Source organism: Empidonax traillii, unplaced genomic scaffold (genome assembly GCF_003031625.1).
Source record: "Empidonax traillii isolate 1590-97213 ecotype Southwest subspecies unplaced genomic scaffold, ASM303162v1 scaffold62:size2133460, whole genome shotgun sequence".
Lineage (NCBI taxonomy): Eukaryota > Metazoa > Chordata > Aves > Passeriformes > Tyrannidae > Empidonax > Empidonax traillii.
In genome coordinates this window covers 1870902-1894574 of record NW_020955255.1, presented here as the reverse complement: position 1 = coordinate 1894574, position 23673 = coordinate 1870902, and the positions used below count along the sequence as shown (strand labels likewise).

Genomic DNA, 23673 nt, shown 5'->3' with positions numbered 1-23673 from the left:
CTTTCAGCTTTATGTTCTGCATTCTTGAGAGGGAAATAGCAAGGTAGGAGTAGTTAGTTGTGTTCAGCAAGAAGTTTTTACTGGAAGAAACATCCAATTAGTGGATTGGAATTAGAGTTTTGTAGAACTAGGAATTGGCTCTGCATATTAAAACCTTAATAGGTGCAAACAAAGCCAGTGTGAGGCTGTGTGTGAGCTGTTCTTTGTGCTTGGATGTCTTAGCACCCAGTGACTTCCAATCATTTCAGTTCTGAGGGGTTGTCATTTAGTTTCACTGAAATTTCAATAGTTGAACTGAAATAATCTGTTTAGAGGTATCAAATTCTTAAAGATGAGATGCCAGTGGTATTTATGCTTAGTGATTCTTAGATAAAATGTTTTTCCATGTTCTCTCTGGTGTAAACTTTAAGGCTGTAATTGTGGGCTGTGTAATGAATGCATTTTGACATCATTGGTATAAAATACCTTGCAATTTTTGAGAAAATATGTAATCATCTGGAGGTGATGGTGCTGAACAGCCAGGATTCATGCTTTCCTCAGTTATGGGGTCCAGTGGAATATCAGTGCTTCAGGCACAAGCTTCTACCTTAAGTTTTAATTCTGAAAGGAGGGAGAGCTGTTGTCTCATCTTTATACAGACCTTAGATGGGAATACTGCTGTTAGTTTATATATACACTGGATGCTGGAAAACTGGGAACGGTGAATTTCTAAGACCTTATATGTAAATGTTTCTTACGATACAAGATAGACTGTCTGTAGTACTTTGTACTTAGCATTTCAAACTTTTATCATACAGGTGTAATCAGACTGTAAGTCAGACCTGAAACTTGTGGCTTTCCTGACTGTTTTTCTTCATGATGTCATTGGAAAAGAGGTTTGATTTTTATTTTTGCTGACTTCTGTTCCTTTGTGGGAAGAGGATCATGCCCCCATATCTCCCAAGTTAGTGTAACTGTTGTTTGGATGTTGCCTGTGATACTTTTAGGACTGTTACAGTTAATCTGTTAGGAAGATAGCATAACTCTTCATGGTGTTTGTTCTTCCTATCCTTTATCAGTCAGTGTAAAAAAATCTTTTATGTGCTGTAAAGGGGGTTTTGTTGTTTAAGGAAGGTGGTGAGTTTTAAAGCATTTCTTCAAGAGCACTTTGCAAATTTTTCATGTATTTCCAGTTGATTTTAATTATCTCAAAGTAACACAGTATGCAGTTTACCTTCATTGTAAGAAATATTTTTTAAGGTGTTACTATATTTTGTAAAGAGATGACGAGGGTGCTTGAAAAATATAAAAAAAAATCTGTATATTCCTGTCATAAGTAAAAGGGGTTTGAGGCTTTGCTTGTAGTTGGATCCTTTGTCTTTCAATAGTCTCTGCCACTACAGCTGTTTCAATAGTAAGTTTATATCAGGAATGGCACCCTAACATCGTAAGCAATTTTTTTTGCTGTCAGAATCTTCTTGTCTTTTTCCTGAACACATTTGCATTTGATCTTCATTTGCTACAAGTTCCTGATGATTTACTTGCTCAATTTTTAGTTTGTTTAGACTCTCTTTGTACATAATTGTACAAAACAATTCAGTTGCTTCAGCTTAGTATTCTGATTAGTATTAACCTCTATTTAATGAGGAAAGGAGAAGAACAAAGAGCATGGTGAAGAAGTAGAAGTTACATTAAGTTATTTGTAGGGTGGTCTTTTGGGGTACAGCACGCTTTCTGATGTGTGTAGTTTCCTTCTGGTCTTTGTATGATCTGTGCTTATCATCTCTATAATATGGTATAAAACAGCTGCAACGCCTAGAGAGGTGTTTCTGAAGGCTTTCCTGTTCCTATTTCAGAAGGCTTTCATAATCAGTATTTCCATATGGAGAGCACTTTTCAGCAGCCGCCATTGCTTTAACTTTCATGAGTGGAAACAATAGTAGATATGTTTTAGATAGTGTTAAATGTGCTTATGTGTTTAACTTTTGACTCTAAGGACAGTATGTGAAGAGGCATTTCCACTGAAGCCGTATTTAATTCCATCTGGCACAGAAGGTAGTATTTCTTATTTCTCATCCAATTACGTTAATCTGGCTGGAAACCGTTTACTGTTTCAGCTGCAAGTAGTTTATTTGCATTACAGTTGGTTTGCTGTTACCCTACATTAATGTTGGGAAACCCAAGTTGCGTCTTGGAAAGGCACCTTTATTCAGTGTTTTCTCCATGATTTTACATACCTAATTTCACCTCAGTATTTATCTGCTAATTGAGTATTTATTGATGTTGTGGCCCACTTTTATTGCCATTCATTTTCTGCTGTAATTACTGGGAATCTACTTGTTTCTGTTTAAGTTCTTTACCTATTACATCTGTTTTATTGCAAAAAAGCTGTTATTAGTTTATGCATTACAGTTGTAAAAATTAATAGAATTGTTTCCAAGATGCACAGATTCAGAAATCAGAGATGACTGTGCAGATGTGGTGATAAGTGTATTGTGTAATCTCTCCAGTTGTTTGTTGAAATGGGGAAAACTGTTTTGCAGCATGGGTGAAAATTTTAAGTAGCTTTTTAGTTTATTTTTGAGTTTGGAATACCCGATGCGAAATCTTTGCAATAATCTTCAGCAACGAAGTTTTGTATCAACCAAGACACTTCATATAGGCTTAGTTAAAACTATTATTACTAAGATATTAGTACATTGTATCTCAGCATGATTTTAACATGCAAGTAGAGCAAATGACACTAATGTTGGTGACAGCCATTAAGATGGATGCTGGGAACCATAACAGAGAACATTAAATTATTTTTAAATTACTCTCTTGTTACTGTTGATTGTATGAAGTAACTAGATGATAGTTGTTTTTGTGAATGAGCTGCTTTGTGGAGTGCTAGCAATTCAAGCATTTACTTTGTGCTATCATGTATTCTTGAGCAGCATAAAAATTTTGTATTGTTTGTATGTAACCAAAAGAGAGAAACTTTAGTTTTACTGTTAGGAGTGTGTTGTCATTGGAACCAGTTGATTCAAATCAGTATTTCCAGCCTAATGAACTAATGCCAAATATGTGTTAATGCTGAGCATATCTCATCAGAGTTGGTTACTGCTTATATATTTAAAAGCTAATTTAAAAAATAAATTTTTAACAATTACAATAAAACCAAGTCCAGTATAACTTTGGGAACTGAAAAGAAATGTATTCATGTATTACAATATAGGCTTTCTTTTTGTAATTAAAGAAATACCAAGAGTTAACCTATGTTTCATGCCATTAACATCAGGGTCACATTCATTTAAATGATTTGGGCTAAAATCTAATTCTCTGAATGACTCTTTCATATGCCAAGGTCAAATTGCAAGCAGTAATCTTTCTCTTCTGTATTTCTCTTCCTATATAAGTCTTTCTAGATTGTGCAAGGTTATTTTCAATTCACAGAGGAGTGAAATTACTTCAGAGTGAAGAAATGTAGAATTCCTTCCTGAATCATTCTCTTCAGAGAAAAAATAAGTGATTGGTGTCTAATTTCCTATTATATGCTAAATACAGGTACTGATAGAGATTAATTAAGTGAATAACATTTCATTTTTTTATTTCTTTTATTTCAAAAAGTTATGCAAGGTTTTACATATTGATGTGTCGTGACTTACAAAACTAAAAAGACAGATACGTGGGGAAAGGCACTTGATTTTTATTTTTTTCTACCACAAAATCATACTGTGGATTTGACTACAAATTGCCATGCTTTAATCACTGACCTGAAAATGTTTTTGCTAGGAAATAAAGTGTTAAGGCTCCCCAGATATGAAATGTCAATTTTCAGTGTTTTTTTTAATCCAACTCATAATGTTAAAAACAAAATTGGAACTACCGTGTGCAATTAGATGATTTCAGTTTTATAGTCAATGTAATAAAAGACAAATTTTATTCAGTATGAAAGAAATGGTTTTGTGGTTTTGTCATTGTCATGTTCTATTCAATGTTTGAGGCTGTCAGAATTTTTTTAGTATTTTTTGACAATTCCTAGCGCAGGGGTTATTTACAGAGGTTCATCACTCATTGTTTAATATTTTGCTGTTTTAATTCCATGAAGACTTAGTGAAATGAGTGCTTACTGAAGACATGAGTAGCATTTCATGTTGAAGAGCAAAATTGCAAATAATTAGATTTTGCATAAAGGACATAAAATGCAGGAATGGTTATGTCTTAAGGTGTGAGAAAGACTGTGGTGCTTTCTTCTACTTACAGATCAACATGCAATAAAGATTAGTAGTTATTTAGGGTTCTTTGGTTAGAACTGGATTCTGAAAGGAAAGTACAAGTACAAAGCCTTTGTTGAATTTCAGACAGTTCTTCTCTGCCCATCTGTCCCGCCTGTCGAGGTCCCTCTGAAGGGCTGCCCAGCCCTCTGGGTATCGGCCACTCCTCTGGCTTGGGGTGGGCTGGGAACTTGCTAAGGAGGCTTCTGCCCCTTCATCCGAGTCCTTGATCAACAAGTTAAACTATACTGGGCCCAGTTTTGAACCTTGAGGTTCAGTCACAGATAAAGTACAGAGATTTGATGCTTGTTCATCCATACCTCTCTGATCTCCACTGTATTTTAGTGTGAATACCTTTGTGTTTTATTAGTTTAGTCAGGAAGGCAGTAACTGCAGAAGGTAGGTTTCTGCTGAAGTACCTTTTAATTTCTACACTGGCTGTTCATTTGACTCTCAAAGAGAAATTGGCTTTCCAAAAAGAAATCGGTGTAGTCTGGTGTCACTGTTGCCAGATGTGACCCTGTCACTCATGTTGACTTCTGTCCTGAATTGTGAGTACAATTGGTCTTGCTTCAGGTATTTGCACTGATTATGCTATGAATTTGCTTGCTTTCACTACTGAACTCCTCAAGTGCTGTGGAATATATTTATGGAGCCCGTTGTCTTTTTTATATGCTGGATTACAGAAACAGTATGAAACTGAGCTGTTTTGAGTTTAGGCATTTTATGTTTTGGAAAGAATGAGGAACCCAGCTATGACAGTTTAAAAATGTGGGGTTTTCTTTCAGTACAATGGAGTTCTCAGCTTTTGTGCATACAGCTTTTATGACCAAATATGCTGTAATAGGGTTGTTTTACCTTTTTAAAAATGTAATTGTTGTAATGGAATTGCATATGCTTATGCTTAAATCACATTGCTCTTTTTGTTTCCTTTTTAATTTATTTGGCAAGGAAAAATACATTTCTGGAAGAGAAGCAGCATGTGTTTATATTATTTGATTTACCAAAAAAGCACGTTTCTACTAGGGAAAAAAAAAAGATTTTTTGAATAATTTTAATGTTCTTCTCCCAATAGAAGTTATGGTTCTAAAGTCTGTAGTGAAGTATAGGAAGACTTTACTATATATTTCTAGGCTCATATCTCAAAAACTCTGAGATTAATACACAGCAGAATTGTGTTACATTTCAATGTTATCTGAATCACAAAACGTTGAAAAATTCCATTGTTTTGAAGGTGCCAGTAGGAACATCTGGTTTTAGTTTAAATTCTTTATTCAGTTATGTTAATGTTACTATGAATTTTCCTGTAAAAACAGTGAATACAATAGATTCCACTGCAAATAGAGGATGATTTTTGTGTGGATGTTGGTTTTGCTTTGGTTTTTTTAGGAGTTCGGGTGTTTGTTGTTTTGTTGTTATTGGGGTTTGTGTGTGTGTTTGATTTTTCTCTTCCAGAGTGTTATCTGTATCTGAAATAATGTCCCAAAGAAGATAGGAAGGCTCTAATTTACTGCTGTGGTAATTTCCTATTAAATATATGGATCTGGTTTTATAATCAAGTTTGAAAAGTATTTACTGTTGCAAGATACTTGTGAAGAGAAAAAGATGTGGCTACTATAGTCTTTCTCTTGAACACTAAAATATTCACAGGTGATAGTGAAAAGGGAAGTTCACCTTGCAGTAGGAATTGTCCCAGGAAAATCCCCTAGTCTGCTGAGTTGACAAAACCAAAGAGCTTATGGTAAATCAGTCCAGAGCCTTCCAGCTCCATAACTGTGTACCCGAGTGGTCCCCCATGACCTCTGATCTTCCCTAGTACCGAACAGTGGCTGCTCCCATGTAATGGGGAATGTGCCCAGAACAGTCTGGGGGTGATTGACTGTGTTAGTGTTTGCAGCCTCTCCTACACCATACAAGGCTACTTACTGATTTAGTTCAATAAGATTGAAGGGCTGATCAAAATACCTGGGTATAGGTATCTTACTCTGAATGATTTAGAAGAGCAAATACTTGTTGTCAAACTATATAGTAGGTTGTATCTGTTAAATACCAGTAGCAACAAATGTAAGGTATGTGCCTTTGTCTTAAATCTGTCTGGTGGGAGCTGATAATAACAGTGGGAAATACCTTCTTATATTCCAGTTGCATTCACTGTAAGTTCCTGCATATAGGAATAGAGAGTAGTTGAAACAGTTTATCAGAGCTATGCTAAATAAGGAGATTTTGTCTGTGTGTGCTTAAAGCTAAAAGATTCATGTTACCAGAAGATCTGCTGTATAGTATTTTAGTACCAAGTTCTTGTAGGTTTACTGGATGTTGTAATTGCACCTATTGTGAGAAATCAACTACAGACAAGGATATGTTTGTTTTATTCTCGTGCTGTAAGTTTTATATTATGAGTTCATTGTTCCCTCCAGTCGCTGTTTAGAAATAGTGCCTCGGAATACATTTTTTTAAGGAATTGTTGACATGAGTTTAAGATTCTAAACCACGTGCACCCTTATTAAATACATATGAGAAAAGCTGTAAGGGATATATCACGGATATACCTTTTTCTCTGTGTGTTTAAATGGTGAAGTTCAACTGCTGATACTCAGTGCCTGGATTCTGTATAGATATTTTATACTATATTTGCCCTAATTGTCGGAATGATAAACAATATGATTCAGCCCATACCAGATAGGTTCTTTTGTTTCTAATTATTCTATTGAGACAAGGCCTAAATATTCATCTTTTAATTGTGAAACACACTAAATTCACTTGTCTGCATGGGATTTGTGCATCGTACTTGTTAAACAGTTTATAGTTTTTAGGTCAGTTTAAAATGGTATCCTCAGAACAGTCTACTTTATAGCTGAGCAGATAAATACAAGGAAGTGATATTTGGATGTGAGGGAAGTTGATACTCTCCCTTCTTTTTCGCTTCCCTCAGCTGGCAGAAAGTACTTCCTTGTTTTAAATTTGAATCACTTGCTATCACAGGCATCTTGGCTTTTTGATGAGTTCAGAGCTATGACTGTGATGGTTCTGAACTCTGGTATAGTCTATAGTATAGCCTTGAAGTTGTATGCCAACTAACAGTTATTTTAAATGTCAAATTTCAGTTCAGCAAATCTCCCTAAATAGAGCAGGGTCAGCTGTGTGGTAACATCCATTGTATTACCGTGTGCGTGTAGATGTTGTAGCACAGCCTGTACACACAGAGTTGTGCCTGTACATTTAAGGGATGGAGCAATGACTGTGTTGTGCAAAGCAGAGGATGCAGGCTCATTGCAACAGAATGAACAGCAAAGCCAGCGCGTCTTCTTTTCTGAATTTGTGATGTAGGGCATCTAGGTGTTCTGCTAAACCTTTGTCTTTCCCCTCTTGTCTTGCTTTGTAACATTGATACCGCTCCTTTCTTGTCTTGAGCACATTGTTCACTTAGTGTATGGAGAGGAAAAAACCAGTGCATACTCTGCTTGTTAGGTGCTTGCCAGACTGGCCACAGCAGGAGCTTAACCATTTGCCGAAGAAGTTGGAAGTAGGTAAGATCTCCTTCCCACTCCTACAAGTTCTTAAAAACCATCCTTCAGAATGCAAACAGAGATTAAGTCACATATGCAGGAACTGGAGAGTGTCAGGGCTGCTTGCTGAGTCAGTGTCCTGTGAATGCAATTGCAATAATATTGTGGAAGTATCTGTAATTTGTAGAGAGGCATTTAAGAGTTTTTGAAGTTTTCAGTAGTTCCACCAATGGGTTTAGTCATGCACTAAGACATTCACCTCGTCCATTGAGTGTCAAGCCATGTAATAATATTTTCTAACTGAAGAACTAAATGATTCTTTACACAGTTTTTCAGAAAGAAAAGTCTTGCAGCATTGTTTCCCAGGCTAGATACTTTGTTCTTGCAGATTTTCTGCAGGCTGCCATAAATCATGCAGTAAATGTGCTGTTTTTGTATAGAACTTCTGCTTCATATGAGGCCTCCCATGGCTTTTGGTCATACAGCAAATTCAGTATTGTGCTGCTTCACTGTCATATAGCCCCGCTGCTTGATACTTTGTTATTCCAGTGTTGCTGTGGAGATGGGATTCTCTCCAACTATTTCTTATAATGAGCAGCAGCATCTAGGCACTGTACAACCAGTAGTAGCAATTTTTACTGTGATGCCTCATATCACAGCTACTTCATTTAGGGTTAAACTTGGTCTTCCTGTCTCCTTTTCCAAGTGACATAACTAGGACTAAAATGTACTTATGCTTTAGTCTGTTTGTTAACAGCATTCAGCCATTCCCAGGAGACTCAGGAAGTGCCTCTTTTCTGGCTTGGCTAAGGTGAAAGTAAGTTTTCTTTGTGTTTACTGGAATGGACATAATTTTGTCCTTTTTATATACAAGGCAAGTGTAATGCTGTTCCTGTGTTAAGGTGGCAGCTATTTTAATCAAGTAATGCTTGAAAATGTATGATTTGTGATCTGCTATTGTCTTGGATAGAGATGTTTGAAAGTGGTCTGTTGTGTGTTACAATGGGAATTAAGCTTAAAGTAGAACTTGGTGGATAATTATGTGTTTCAGGATTAAGCTTTGTTTCAAATGCAGATAAGACCTAAGTATTCTAAAAATCTCTATAAAGAGCATATGTAAAAAAATCTGGTTAAGTTTGTTTAAAAAAATTTCCTCCCAATTAAATGTTTAATAAGATGAAGGGATTGTTTGAAAGCCAAGTGAGTAGATTCTGATCTGGTTTTCGGAGTAGGAGTTCCTGGTCTATATTTCATGTATGCTGGTGTTCTAGTGATGCTTGCTTCATAGGAGCAAGTGTGTTTATTTCTGTTGTTCTCTCGTGGTGATGGCAAGGAAGTCCATTCTGTTTGCTTGGGACACAGTGTCTTACCTCCTTACTGACTTGTTGGTAGAGATGTAAAAGCTGACACGTACCCACAATGAACAACCTGTTCCTTGACAAGCACGGGGTGAATGATTGGTAGCAGAGAGGAAGGATAACTGTAACCATGTTCTGGCTACTACACACTGTGTTGGTAGAAATTCCTGAGGAGGAAGAGATGGTGTGTTTAGGAAACTGCCCTCCCTGCAGTCTGTGGCAGGCAGTGATCCTGCCAGGAAACACAGCAGGGGTTCCCTGAGAGAAACAGAAGCAGACCCATAGGTGCACCTGCAAAGAATTGAAGTTTTCTTTATTTGAATTTACATCATGATTCAGTGAGGCAAATGCACCATTTTAGTTCTTATGAACGTGCCAGTACATTAAGCAAAGAATTCTGGAGGTGATTCATTTGCAGGACAAATAGGAGTGGTTGTTGAGGTGTTGTCTGTGGCAGTGTGTTCCTTTCCTCTCTTCTCTTAATGTGGGTGTTCACTGTCCCAGCTATGAACACTTTCAGTCAGTTTGCTCTGCTGATACAAAACTATTGCTGTTAAAATCTAATGATTAGTCCGACTGATCCATTCAGTGGCGTGGGTGAACTGGAGTGCACAGCTGTAATCTCTAATGTCTTTCAGCTGATCTGCTAATCTCCAGAGGCAGAACGTGGTTCTGTTGTAATTCTAGCTGCTAATTCCAAAAGCAGTCACAAATGCTTCCACTCATATTCTGCCTGTGATAGATTCCTGCCCTTTCCTGGAAAATAAATGTGTCTGTCACACCTGTGAAGTTGTTAACTGTCAAACAAGACATTCCCTCCTGCCAGACCTGACTTTCATCTAAAGTTCCCGGAGCAGTTCCTTTGCTGCTGCTCTGAGGACATCTTTAAAAAGAAAAACAGACTTTGTATTTCTCTTCCTCAATTGCAGCTCTCCATTTTTAGATTTGCTTTAGAAACCTGACTTGCTGTGTAGTTCACCTTACAGCGTGGCTAGAGCTCCAGTGGTTCAGAACTGCTTTTGAGGTTTTTGCTGGTTTTATCACATAAACATTTTTTCTAATCATAGAAATGGACTTTTTAAAATCAAAGTTGACAGTGTTATTGCTTTTTAAGATTATATGCAAAAGCTGAACGGGCAGATGGATTTTCCATACTGTGCTCATGCTATGAATTTATTAATTCTTTATTCCTTAGAGCAAAGTAGTCTTTTGTCCAGCTAAAAGTGATTTTTTTAATTCCTGTTGTTTTCCTTTGTGTATCAAGCACTGTGCATTTCTAACAGTTTCTCACTTAAATATTTTCAAGCTGTGATACAGTTTTCTGTTAACACCAGCATCTTAATTTTTGCAAGCAAAATAGCTCTGTGTCCTGAAGGTCAGCCTGCAAACTGTTTTCAGAAGTTCTTTTCAGGAATTATTTTTCATGTCTCCAGAAGACTTGTAGAATTTCTTCATAGTATCCTGTACATATGCCTATACAGTCTACAGTGTAATATGAAATTAAAACGTGAAGTACTGTTTAATTTATGTATATGGACCTGTAACTTTTTTTTCCTCATCTAAATCTGAGCGACTCTGCTTTATTTCCAGTGTAATGGCTTTTGATGTTGATGCTCTGAACGTTCTCATTGATATTAATCTTTAAGTCTCTAAAATGCTTAGCCTTTAAGTTTGCTCACAGCCGCATTTTTTCCACTCTCTTAACTGTAATACCTAGACTGTTTTCAGAGAGGAATTCGGTATAATTTGCAGATTAGTCTGTAATCTACAGTCCAGAACTTGTAGAAAACAGAAAAGCAAAACTCTTTTTTGTTCTTGATATAGAAACAGCTCTTTGTTAGTTTTTAGACATAAAACTAACAGAGTGTTTTGAAAAAATAAACTACTGTTTAGCTGGAAGCAGCTTTTGTCTGCCTGTTAGAAAGAAACACATTGCAGTTGCAAGGAGAAAAGAAAGACCAGAAGACCAAATTGATAATTTTAAAAACAAGCAGGCAGGAATACAGAGGAGTGATAATCAGTTCAGACAGTAAAATAGAAGAGCTATTATCCTAGGATAGAAAAGGAAGCAGGAATGCATGAAGATAGAGACAGAAGTAGAAACCAAAACAGACAGTGAAGAGGTATCCACGATCAGAAAAACTGAAGTGTATTGTCAGAAGTAGATTAGTGTAAAATGCTCTAATTAAAATACATTTTTTTAATTAACTTGTCCTGGAGACAAATAGGGAAGGGTACACTACAGTGTACTGGAAAGTTCTCATTAATATATTTATGTCCGATCATGATTCCCATAATTTTTAGTGTAGCGCATCAGGTAGTTCTTTGTACAAACACTGCAAAGGTGGTGTTTTTTTTAATTGCTTTTGCTTGTTTGTTTTAAATAAATAAATTTACCTGGAGATACCTCATTCATATAAAATGTTGGATCATTTGAACTTAATTCAAGGCCTTGATCTTTATTTAAAAAAAATAAAAAAAGCTACATAGTGTTTCATAGAAACAATTTGGATATTTCGTAAGAGTTTTATAAAATCTTAATATGTGAAGTAGTCACTTCATAATGTTTTGTAACTTAAATTATTTAACTTCTTGAATAGAGTTGGGTCCTTTTTTCTTCTACTGTATTGATCATACAGGAAAGAAGGACATTATGCAGAAATTAACCTGCCATTAAAGTTTATCCATAATTCAGGTTCATTTGATAAACCCTCATGGGCTTTAATTGAATAAAGAACTTCTGTGATCAGTGTTAAGTTATATAATCAGCCACATTTTCTCACTTGGATTACTGTGAACTTGCAGTTGAAAGTACTTCATTGCTTTTCATAAAGTGATAATAAAATACAACATTTCTATCCATAAATGCACTGGGGCTTTTTTGATGCCAAGGGTTTAATTTTTTTTTCTCCTCCAGAACAAGATCTGACTCCTGATTTTCCATGCTCTGAACGCTGTCATGGTATATACTTCCTTATACCAGACAGCATAAGTGTTAAGAATTTAAAGAGCAAAATACAGGATTGAGTTTTTAATCTCCCAGTCACTGACTTGGAAGTTTAGACTGGCTGGGCAGCTTGGAGAACAAAGAATTGGGAAAAAAAACTAATCTTGAGCCAGTGCTCAAAAACTACAAATAAGATCACTTGGGTAATGCTGACTAAAATTGTGTCAGATAAAAGTATGGAAATAATGATGTACATTTGAGTCAAAGGAGAATAAGATGATTGTAGAATAATGAATGCAAAGTGTCATGATTTCAAATAAAATGTTTTATTAGGTAGATTTTCAAGATATTGCATATGTAATTAATTGAGATGGGTTTCTTCAGCTTGTAAGTCAATGTACTTCTGTATTTAATGTGATTCAGCTTTCAGCTGTGTTGTCTGGAGGTCAGTGAAATGGGAGACTAATCAACAGCTTGATGTTGATGCAGTAAACTAGTTTACTTAATGTGAAAGAATAATACAGTAAAACAGAAGGATTTTTTACAGATTGGGATACCACAGTCCTAGCTTTAAATGCAAGTAGAATTGCTTTCCAAAATTATGAAAACTGGGTACATTAACCCTTTAAAAATCTCAGTCTGGTTTAATGCCTTTTATTTGAACCTCCCACACTAGCCCAGTGTCTGGACTAGTTACCGGTAGCTTTAGGAAGACTAAAGGTTTGATATTTATGCTTAGCATTCCGTCCAGGCTTATCCCTTTGAAGAGATCTCCATGTTTTTCTTTCTATTGGTTCTTGAGGCTTGTTTGGGGAAAACCCAAGTGTCTGCAAGAGGGGGAGAGCAAATCTGGAGTTTAACCCGGGAGAGTCTGTTTTGTCTTCGCTGCAGTTTTGATTCAGCTTGGCTCCTTGCTTTGATGCTTCAGCTGCTATTGCTGTAAAGCTTCCTGGTATCTGCAGATAACTTCAGAACCGTGCACCTGACCTATTCGTAACATTGATTTGTGGTTCCAGTTAATAATCTGGAAGGAAAATTCAGGGAGGTGACGTTTATTTTGGAATAGTCTGTATTGACCTGCCACAAACTCCTTGTCAAGTGTCAGATTTGATTCTTTTTGCTGCAGGGAGTTTGGACTACATTCCAGCTTTTGAGTGGGCAGTTCCTACTTAGGGCTGCCATCCATTTGCTGACCTTAACTGGTTTAATAATAGTCAGCCTCAGTTTTAATAAGCTTTTTTACAAAAATTGTCTGCTCAGCTGCTAAGAGGTGTGGGGAGTTACTAGACAAACAGCAATATATATTTGCCTGGAAATATTGTAGGGAACATACTTCTTTATCGAGGTGTAGATCACCAGATATTGTAGGATGTGCTCTTTTTTTTTTTTAATTGTCTTTTGTTCATCTCTAGTTAATGCAGTTTTCACATTTCTTGTGATGGAGCTAGCTAAATTAATACAGTGATATATTTATTTTGAAATGATAGACTTAGCTTTTAATTGCAACTGTTTTGTCTGTTTTCTCATCTGTACAGTATTGCCTCATTTTTGCTCCTTTTTTTTTTTTTTCTTTTCTTCCCATTGAAGACATCACTTGCCTTATATCTCAGTACATTACTTTGGTTTCCTTTGTAGCAGTCTGGAAGATTTGCTGATTGTGTTCCTGTATGAAAAGAAAACTTTTTGCTTAATTGAGGCCCAGAGCTCAAATATGTATGCTTCTGGAGAGAAGTTGAAAGGACCACGAGTAAATTTGTGACTCACCTCTAGAAGCCTTTAGAAAAGGCCATTCCCTTCTGCTTATTCATTGATGTTGCCTTTATCTTCTGCTCATTAACTTTACAGAGTAGTGTAAAGTGATTTTTGTGACTACAGACTTTCATTCACTGGTTTATTGTTCATAGATAATTTGACAAATTGTGAAGCTATGGGATAATCCTACAAAGCTGTCTTTGCACAGAGCATACTGTTTTTAGAATCAGATGAAGAAGATGAATTGAGGAGGGGGGGGGAAAAGGTTTTTTTCTCTTGGTCAGTGAAATGCTGCTTATATGGCATGTAATAGCATGTCAAATGTTACTTTTTTCCACTCCAGATTCATAGTAGTAGCAGATAATGAACTTTTACCAGTAGACTTCTTTTTTGTTTGAACAAAATATTTGGAAAGCCACCCTCTCTGGTTGCATGTTTGGAAACATAAGTAATGTGGTGTTCGGTAATGCTAATGAAACCTTAGCGGCAAATGAGAGCTTTGTGGACTAAAGAGCCTAAGTAGGACAGCAAAGCCTTTGTCCTGCTGTGAGCTGAAGGAAGTCAGTTCTTCTTAACGGCATTAGATGTTGACTTCATGCCAGAAGCACCTTTTAGAAACTTCTTTTGGATGCTAGGTTAATCTTGTAGGAGTAATTACAAAAATGAGTGGAATATAAAAAAGAAATTCTTCTTGAGATTGATGCTGTATTACATATTTGCAGCTGTGTTTGGCACTGCAGCATGGTGACTGTCTCCTTCTTCACACACTCAAACAATGCGTGTATAACTTTTCTGAAAACAGTAGCAGGAACGTCACTTTATTTATAAAAGATTAGAGTGTTGAAGTGTCCAGTTGGCATAAAGTAAGACATAAGAATAATACACTAAAATCTTTAGTCCCTTTCCTGTCTCTTGGGTGTTTATGTGTTTCTCTGGTCAAACAGATCAGGGAAGGTGGTTGTGATTTTGATGGAGAGAGTGATAGAGGCTGGAGCAGAGGCTGGTGGTGGAATAAGGTGGGTGCTTTTGGTTGGCAGTACTTGCATTGGCAGGGGACTGAAGTGTTCAAGGCACCAATGGCGGTGGTTGTTAGTCTGTGGTGTAGGATACTGAGACCTGCAAGGCAAGATTTAAGAGCAACCTTAATCCTGTTAGGTTCTTTTCATTTTTATTCTTGTTGGTTGTATGTAGTTGTGTTGATGTGGTATCTCTTTAAGTGAATGTCTTTTTCTTGATTGTTAAGTCCTGCAACATTTTATGGCATTTTTTGATTTAACTTTAAATCATCCTGCTACATGTTGAAATTGAACTAAAATTGCTAATGCTAAAGGTCAACATCATTCATTAGGTTCAGGCAAGTTACTGAATCTGCAAGACATAGCTTCTGATAAACACCCTCACAGTGTTCTGTGTAAGTTAAATAAACTTTGAGCCTTATTGCTTTTCTTTTTCTACTTTTTATTTTTGAAATTTACTATGAAGTGTATTTGGATTCAGCATATATAGGACATAACCTTTGATGCTGCAGTTGCTTGTCCTTTTGGATTACTAAATAACTATTAAAAACATTTATTATAAATGCTGTTGTAAGTTGAAAATTATTGATTTTTCCACTGTGGTAGATTTTTTTAGTATAAAATGAGAATATGCATTAGAGTAAAGTGTCTGCTAGGCTGTATTTTTTACCTTTATTCATTCCTGCCTAATTCTGTATCCCCATATTTCTACTTTTTAAAAAAAAAAATTCCAACTTGTCCTAATTAGTGTATCCTCCACCTGTTGATCAGTACAGAATAATACTGTGAAAGATTGGTTTCAAAGATGTTTAATGTATTCAAAATTCCACAGCCTTTTTTTTGGAAGTGTGGCTTATTTTTTTTTAACTGTTTCTCGTCTGTGTTTTGTGCCCTTGCTTTTCTATAACTTTCTTAATGGCTAAGGACAGGTTTGCTTTCTTTGGAATCTCCTTCTGGAGCTGATCGTGAACTGTGTATATAGTTTTGATTTAATAAATGTTTTTGATATGCAGACTACACCCAATTTAGTCATGCAGCTGTAATTTATATTATTTTTCTTTCAGTGGGTAATCATGAAAATAGTTTTTTGTATCCACTGAAATTATAGCTTCCTGCATTTTAAAACTGCCACCTCTCTTTGGTTATGTGTGTTGTCTTGGTGGAAGAGATCCACTTTTGAAATAAAGGATTTTGAGAGGAAAAAAAGACATATTTGCGTTGGGACTTATTTGCATCAAGGGCTGCTTACAACTTAAAATGCAAATATTTAGAGCTGGTTTTGCATAAAGAGGTAGATCTGTACTTGCAGTACAACCTGGTATGTGTATATAGACACATGACTGTTTTATAACTTGGATATGTCTATCCAAGTAGTAAGCATTCCCTCATAGCACAACTCATAAATAAATTACGTGTAATTTTTGGTGCTACTGTGATTCTTAACTAATTCTGGTGGTTTTTTTCCTTTTGTTTTTAAAGGATCAGTTCGATAACTTGGACAAGCATACACAGTGGGGCATTGACTTCTTGGAGAAATATGCAAAATTTGTGAAAGAAAGGATAGAAATTGAGCAAAACTATGCAAAACAACTGAGGTAAGGTTTCTTCCATTCAAAAGGATCTTAACAATTACTTAAAATCGTGGTATCAGATGATGGGCGAGTATGTAATGTTGTACTTAATGACTGTTTTTCATTTACAGAGTGAATTAGATCACTAGTTGTTTTCATGACAGACCAGTCCAACACAGAAAATCATTTTTGGGTGTGCACTTGCTTGTTTTTGCCTTCTCTCTCACTCATCCCTCCCACCCTTCAGATCTTTGAACTAGAAAGGTCTGGTGCAGAACAAGGAAAACCATGGTAATTTTTTTTTCACTGACTCTCAGTGTGTTTTTTGTAAAGTGCATTATCCTTATCTACATTTGTGTGTGTGTGATCACTCAACAATATTCAAGTCTCTGCTGCTAATTAATTTCTCATGTTGAATTGGCAAGAGGTGCACTACATTGTGTTAAGAAATCTGATTGAGATGATTGAGTAGAACTTGAGAAAGCAGCAGATCTTCCTGTCCTTAATGTGCACCCTTTCCATAGCTTTTCCCTTTGGGTGAGACTGTAACCCAGCCACCCTTTGTCTTTACCTCTGCAGTTTACTTTGTGTTGCTGCCAAGTGAAACATCTTTTAGGTCCAGTAGGAATTTCCCTTCAGGGATCATACAAGGAGAGTAGCAGCAGTGAAATGGCAGAGAAGCACATTCTTCAGAATAAAGTAGGAATGATTTTTACCAAAAGGGGCATTAAGGTAAGACACTCCTGTGAAGTTGGTCTTCACCACAGTCTTTGCCTTCACTGTAAGCTTTGCTGTCTTGAATTGCCCTGGGGATTCAGCTGAAGCTGCAGCGTAGCCCTTGTCACACTGAAAACTGAGAACAGCTTCTCTCCTGTGGTTTCTTCCATCATCTCATCATTGGCGAACTAGATAGTCACCAGATAGAGAGCTGAGGAATCCTTCCTCATAAATACAGTAATGAGGTTCACAGCTGAGGGTATGGATGTTCATGAGGCTGCTCATAATATTTTTTGTTTCATTATCAGTTTCTTTTTGGTTTCTTTATCAGTTTCTTTTGATTCAGTTGTGTATATTCACCTAACATAATAACCCATTACTTTACTGAAGGAATTTTTTTCTAAGGAAGGAAATAAAGACCATGTTTCCAAAGTTGGTGTAGAAGGAATTCAGAAGGTAAAGAAAACTTGGAAGCATGCACGGCACAGTTCACAGCCCAGTTTTGCTTTGTTTTCAGTTGTCTGTTTAAAAATAGAAACGTTTTATTTGCACAGATCTATTGACATCTTGTCATTAAATAGTATGAACAAATACCGTTTGCTTAATTGTATTTAAAGTTTCATTCCACAGCTAGCAAGATGAAACACCACATTATTACTTAAGGATTTGACTAAAAATGGGAAATTTTCTCTGTTCATTATTTTACTTGGGGTAAAACTATTGCTTTTTCTTGAAGTGTCTTTCAAAAATGAAAGAGCTTTGTCGAGTACCCCTTCTGTCAGATGACTGGACTGACTGTCTGTGTGCAGTAAGTATGACAGTTTTGGGAAGCACAGGCCTTGCTGCACAGATGTTGTACAGTGCATGCATGCACCTCCTGCCTGCTGCCAACGAGGGTCTGGACAGCACACACATGAGGGTGACTGATTTTCTGCCAGTAGACCAGTTCATGAAGCTGCTCTTTGATACTCTTCCCTGTGTGTTCTTTGGGGGAGACTTTGTTTCATAGTGAACTGTGTTGTGAGAACAAGTTGATTTCAGCCATCGTTGCTCCTGAGGCCATTCACCATTTTTAACCATGTAAAACAGGCATGAGGCCCAGGGTAGGTTGAGATCGAGCAACATTTTTACCTCCAGAAGGAGGTAAATCCAGAAGGATTAGCCATTCTGCAGCTTGGTCCTGGGAAGTTCTGATGGGGGAAGGACTGTGGTTCTGGTGAACTTTAATGCTGGCAGCATATGGTCTGTGAGATAGACATTAATATCTCAGATGGAAATTTCTAGTATATCACTGTTTTTTCCTTTTGTAGTGAAATATAACCTGAAAAACTGAGTGTTGAGAATCTTTTCATAATGAAGTTTATAACTGAATTAAATTATGCCCTTGTTTAGTAGCTGTATGAACAGTATGGTGAGTGGTCACCTCTTGGTAGTTCTAAGGCTCTCTCACAGTACTTGGATCGGAGACCAAGAAGAAACAAGTTGCTGATCAGGAAGATAATGCCAGTGATGTATGGTGGTATTTTTTTCTGTCTCTCGGGTTCAGTTTGGGCTGTGAACATTCTGTTGAGGTCATTGATGGACCTTATTCTTATAGACTTAAACCCAACAATGAAAACTGGAGTGAATTTTTCAAAACAGTTTTCAGTCTGTGTCCTGGCAGAAAGTCATATTCACTTTGCTTATACCCTTGCATTTTGATAACTCTTTTTTTCTTTATGCTCTCACAACTTAGTGATGAGGCTTTCCCAGGTGCAACAGCTGTTCCAAGTCTTCTGGGAGATGACAAGTGATGCATGTACAGCATAGGAGGAACTGTTTGAGTGAACTCACTATATTCTTACTGTATGCAGTTATTGCAGTTTGTGATTGCTGAGTAACTCCAGAAATGATAACTGTCCAAATGCTGGTTTTAGTTTACAAGTAATTCCTTGCTATTTTTCTTTGATACTGAAAAAAGTGTAAGAAAAATAGAAATCTTCTGTCTACAGAGCTTATCTTGTCTTTGCAATATACTTTGTTCTGCAAAAAGGCAACTATAATTTAATTTTCCGTGATCTAACTTAAAGGAAAATCTAAAGTTTTTTGTAGCATAGGTCTCAACTAATGTATTATGTTACCCCGAGGATTGCAAAAGTTATTATAGGCCGTTATCGAGTTACAGTGATGTGATTCAGGACAAACATATTGCAGTGTAGATTACCACATTTCATTTTAACGATATGATTGTTTACTTTGTTTATATTTTTAACTGGAAAAAGTTAGATTTAGCATGTGCCAAATTACTGGGCTCTTGGCTGAATTTTTAAATTGAATTCTCAGATGCTGCTTTTGATCAGCATTGTTTCTGAAAATGGGCGAGGTGAAGGTCCGCCTTGTTTACTTCCACATCATCACACACAAAACCATTCTGAAGGTTCACTCCCTTTTTGTCCTCTCTGAAGCATTAAGACTCTCGGGCAGACAGAGGAGTTCCTTCTGTGATGTTGAGCAGTAATACAAGTTTTACCTGCAATTGTAGATCAAACTACCATGCAGAATAAAATTTCTGACTGTGCTCAGCTTCTCTACTGTCAGTTTAAAGCAAATAGCGATGATTGTTCTTGAGCTGTTTGTTGTCCATTAAAATTGCACATTGTGATCTCTAGAGGTGTCTGCTTACTGTGAGAAAATGTTTTTTCATGTTCCTTCTGCATACTATTGGGTATAAGTGGTGCCTTTCAAAATACGATAATAATATATGCTTATGTCTAGTCAAATTGAGACCTAGTTTCCACATTTTTATATGCAGAGTCATGGAAACATTATTTAAAATGGGTGTAAGCTCAAATGTTAAGTTGGGGATACAGATTATTGCCACATGTGATGATTTCTCAAATATCTCTTCCTTCGATTGGAGCTGAGAATTTACACTGTTGCTTATCCAAAAACGGTTGTGGCAGGTGTTTTTATAGTGATGTTTCTCCAAACCTACACATACAAGTTCTCACTGGTTCCAAAAATATTCAGCTTTGTAAACTCAAATTCCAGGTTACAATTTTGTAAGATTCATTGCTTCAGTTAAAACTTCTTCTGATAGATGTTACTAAATACAGTTGTCATGGTTTTCACCCAGTCCATAATACTGATACCTAATCACCAAAGTCGTCAGAACCAAATGGAAATGATTACTTTATGTATAAATATGGAATGTCTTTAAGTACTTAGTGCAATTTTAGTAACTTGTGAAAGCAAAAGAAGTTTGTTCCCAAGCTCGTCTATAGTATGATATAGAAGCTGGAGAGGTTTAGTATAAGCAGATACCATAGTACCTGAACTGCTACCTTCATAGAAATTACACCATACTGACAATGCTGCCTCTGTTCTTTACATTCTGTATTAATTGATGGAAGAAAACGTAGTTTTGAGTTGATAAACACAATTTATGTACACGTCTGTAAAATTTTGTGTAGACATTTTATGTACATGACTATAAGTACTTTTAATTTAATAACTGGAGTGCTTTTTGAAACTTCTGCCTACATGACTGAGATGGTACTTCTCTTAAAAATCAGGTTCCTATCTCACTGATGTTGACCTGAGACCAAGAAGAGACGTTGATAAAATTACAGGAGCAGCACAATTGGATGTGGTTAGTCCTGTATGAAATCTGCTTCCAGATTGTGAGAGACAGAGTGTGGTAGAAGTTGTCTAAATTGCACTTCCAAAGAAGATTGAAGTATCATCAACTACACTTTTCTAAGGAAGCCCAGAGCAGTTAATCTTGTAGATTTGGTTCAGTTCTGATGGTCCACAATTACTTGTGCAGTTTTCTTAAAAACTAGTTCAGATCCGTATTTGGATTCGGAGGATTATGCATGGATTTAGATAAAAATGTTAGAGAATGTTACGTCCCCTTAAAAATGTCAACTGGCTCCTCTTCGAAATAGTGCTTCACTCTTCAGATCCACGCTCACACTGGCTGCTTGTCAACCTATGCTCCTTGAAAGATTTAAATTGAATTTCTCTGTTTTTATTAAGTGTTGGTATTCAGTTCTTGGAAAAGCCATTTATGCTTAATTGTTCATGTGGACACTGGCTTTTTCTTTGATCTTTAAATTCTGCATTTGCTTGTCATTTCATATTTATTGCTTTTGATTATTGTATCCTGTGCTGTTATTGAACTTTAAATCCTGATCACACAGTGTCTCAAATCTGCATGTTCCTTTGATCCCAAGGTAGACAGAATTGACTATTGAAACTGTAGGAGAAAGGATTATATAATACTTTTCTCTCTAGAAATAGTAAACAATTCCATTAAAAAATGAAACCAGAACAGAAATCACCATGCCAGTAAATAATCTGTATTTGTGACCCTTCTCTCCTTTATTTGTGACCTTTCTCTCTCTTTAAACTGTATGGATTTTAGTAAGTCATTAGTTTTCTCATTTTTAACATCTCTGCAAACCTCCCTGTGAAGAGGCTCGTGTGTGGTTGCTTAGCTACAGCACTGTATGTGTGTTATGCATTTCACTGTCGGAATAATAATAAGGTGCATTTTAGGAGTTTGCTATTCATTAATAAGCACTGAGAAGCAAAGCAGAAAGGTAAGGGTAAATGGAACACAGGAAGTCACTTAGTGAATATTGTTGGGCTTTTTTTCTATTACTCAGGTTTATCCGTTTTCCTATCAAAATGTCTGCCTTCAATCCCTGCCAATTAGAACGTTAAAACAGATTCTGGTGATAGCAGGAAGAGATTCTTGCTTGAACATCAATAAGAAAGTTGCCATAAAATGTGTAGACAATATTTAAAAAGTGTTTATTCTGTTTCTTAGTACATTTTGGAATGAAGAGGACTTGTCTTATCATAGTTGTTTTTTTGGTCTCAGAGGGTATGGGAGGAGACAGAAGGTCTAAAGCTGCTGTTTCCACACCAAGTCCCTGCTCATGTTTTGGTATATGCTTCATGGCTGGACATAATCACACTACACATACTGTTGTACTGTAGAGGTGACTTCCAGATAAATGGATTTGAGAAACTTCACAAGGTTATTTTAGATGAAAGCAAAATTAGCACCCTTGTTTTAATGGTAAGGTAGTACACAGTTTGTAACAACTGAAGTTACCCAGAGACAGTGGGGTGAGGTACACAACATTGCATAAAAGGCTTTTTTTTTCCTCCTAGAATCTTCTCTTACTCCTCCTTTCCTCTTTTTTCTGCATTTTATGATAAGCAGATTATTTCATACCAATGTTACCAGAAATTGGACTGTGATACTGTATTAAATGCTGGTCCTATGGATTGTCTTTCAGAAATTTGATTCCAAAAACCTGGTATTTGCAATGCTGGTGGTAGGGCAAACTGTAAACTCTTGTTTTCTGAAAAGAAACGTTGTCTCTTCTGTTCTGGAAATGTCCTTACTGAAGATTTGGAGATACTGTGGTTAAAACCGTCAACCCAAATCTACATTTAACGCTGAGTTCAGGCATGGAGTTCTGTGCTCATGGGTACAGCATACGGTGTGCACTGTCTGTACGTTACACACTGATCATACATTTGCTTTGTTCTTTTCTGCAAGCTGCTTCTGCATGTGTGAAAACGATGTTTAATAAAGAACTCATTATTTTATGTCTAGTCACTGTGCAATGGAGGTTTGAAAATATTTTCATATTGTTCTAGGTTGAAGTGACTTAGAACTTTGAAAATACCATAGATTTCTGTCTTGTGTTATCTAAAGGACCCTTGTAAGATGACAGAGGCAAAAAGTTTGTTCCTAGAAGTCATTAAAAAGAAATAATTTGTTCATGCAGTTTTCTATGTGCATGTCTTCTCAAAAGAGACTCTAAAATAGTGTCTTTTTTTGGTTCTTCCTTAATAGGAATCTGGTTAAGAAGTACTGTCCTAAACGTTCACCAAAAGATGAGGAACCCAGGTAAAAATGTGTATTTCGAGTACTATGTATAAACAAACGAGGACTAACAGTATGTGCTGTCCTTTTATGGATTTTTCTTTTTAAGATAAAGTATTGAATTGGCTAAGACAACAAAAGAATTCTGCTTGGCTTCTCGTAGTTTCCTGTAATTCTTAAGCATGAAACTTTTGTTTACTCCTATTAGTATTTTAATGTAGTAAACATGGCAAGTTGTACTCGCTCCCAAATTAATCTTTAGGTAACTGAAATTTTGAAAGCAGAAGTTAAGCATGCTGTGTACAGTCTAGTATTTGTTTTTTTTTTTTTTAAGAAAAGTAATTATGTGTCCTTAGGCTTTGCTTTTTTCTTGGTTTAATAGTGTTTTCCAGTGCATTTTTATGGCAATACAAACATAATGATACATCTGTATTCTGGGACTTGAATGCACATGAAATTGTCATGTTTCAGGCAAGAAGAGCTTTTAAAATGCTGACTTGCTTTGACTCTGGGGGCCAAATAAGTGAATGTCTGATGGTGGCAGAACAATTGGTGCTACACAACTTTCCTTATCAGAGATGTGCTTGTTTTGTTGTCCGTGGCTGTAGCCATTTTTAAAATATATTTACAAAAGCACAGTACTTTTTTTCCTTTAGTGGTAAGTCTTAGGAAATAAAAAAA

General features: G+C 36.3%; 1 protein-coding gene across 4 annotated transcripts in view; it reads left to right on the top strand.

The window, feature by feature from the left end:
- FNBP1L (formin binding protein 1 like) overlaps positions 1 to 23673 on the top strand; it is a 55799-nt gene that overhangs the window by 10655 nt on the left and 21471 nt on the right. For all 4 annotated transcript variants that reach the window (XM_027879982.1, XM_027879983.1, XM_027879980.1 and 1 more), the window contains exons 2-3: positions 16294 to 16409; positions 22963 to 23016. In XM_027879982.1, coding sequence (XP_027735783.1) covers positions 16294 to 16409; positions 22963 to 23016 — 170 coding nt within the window. The remainder of the gene's footprint in view (positions 1 to 16293; positions 16410 to 22962; positions 23017 to 23673) is intronic.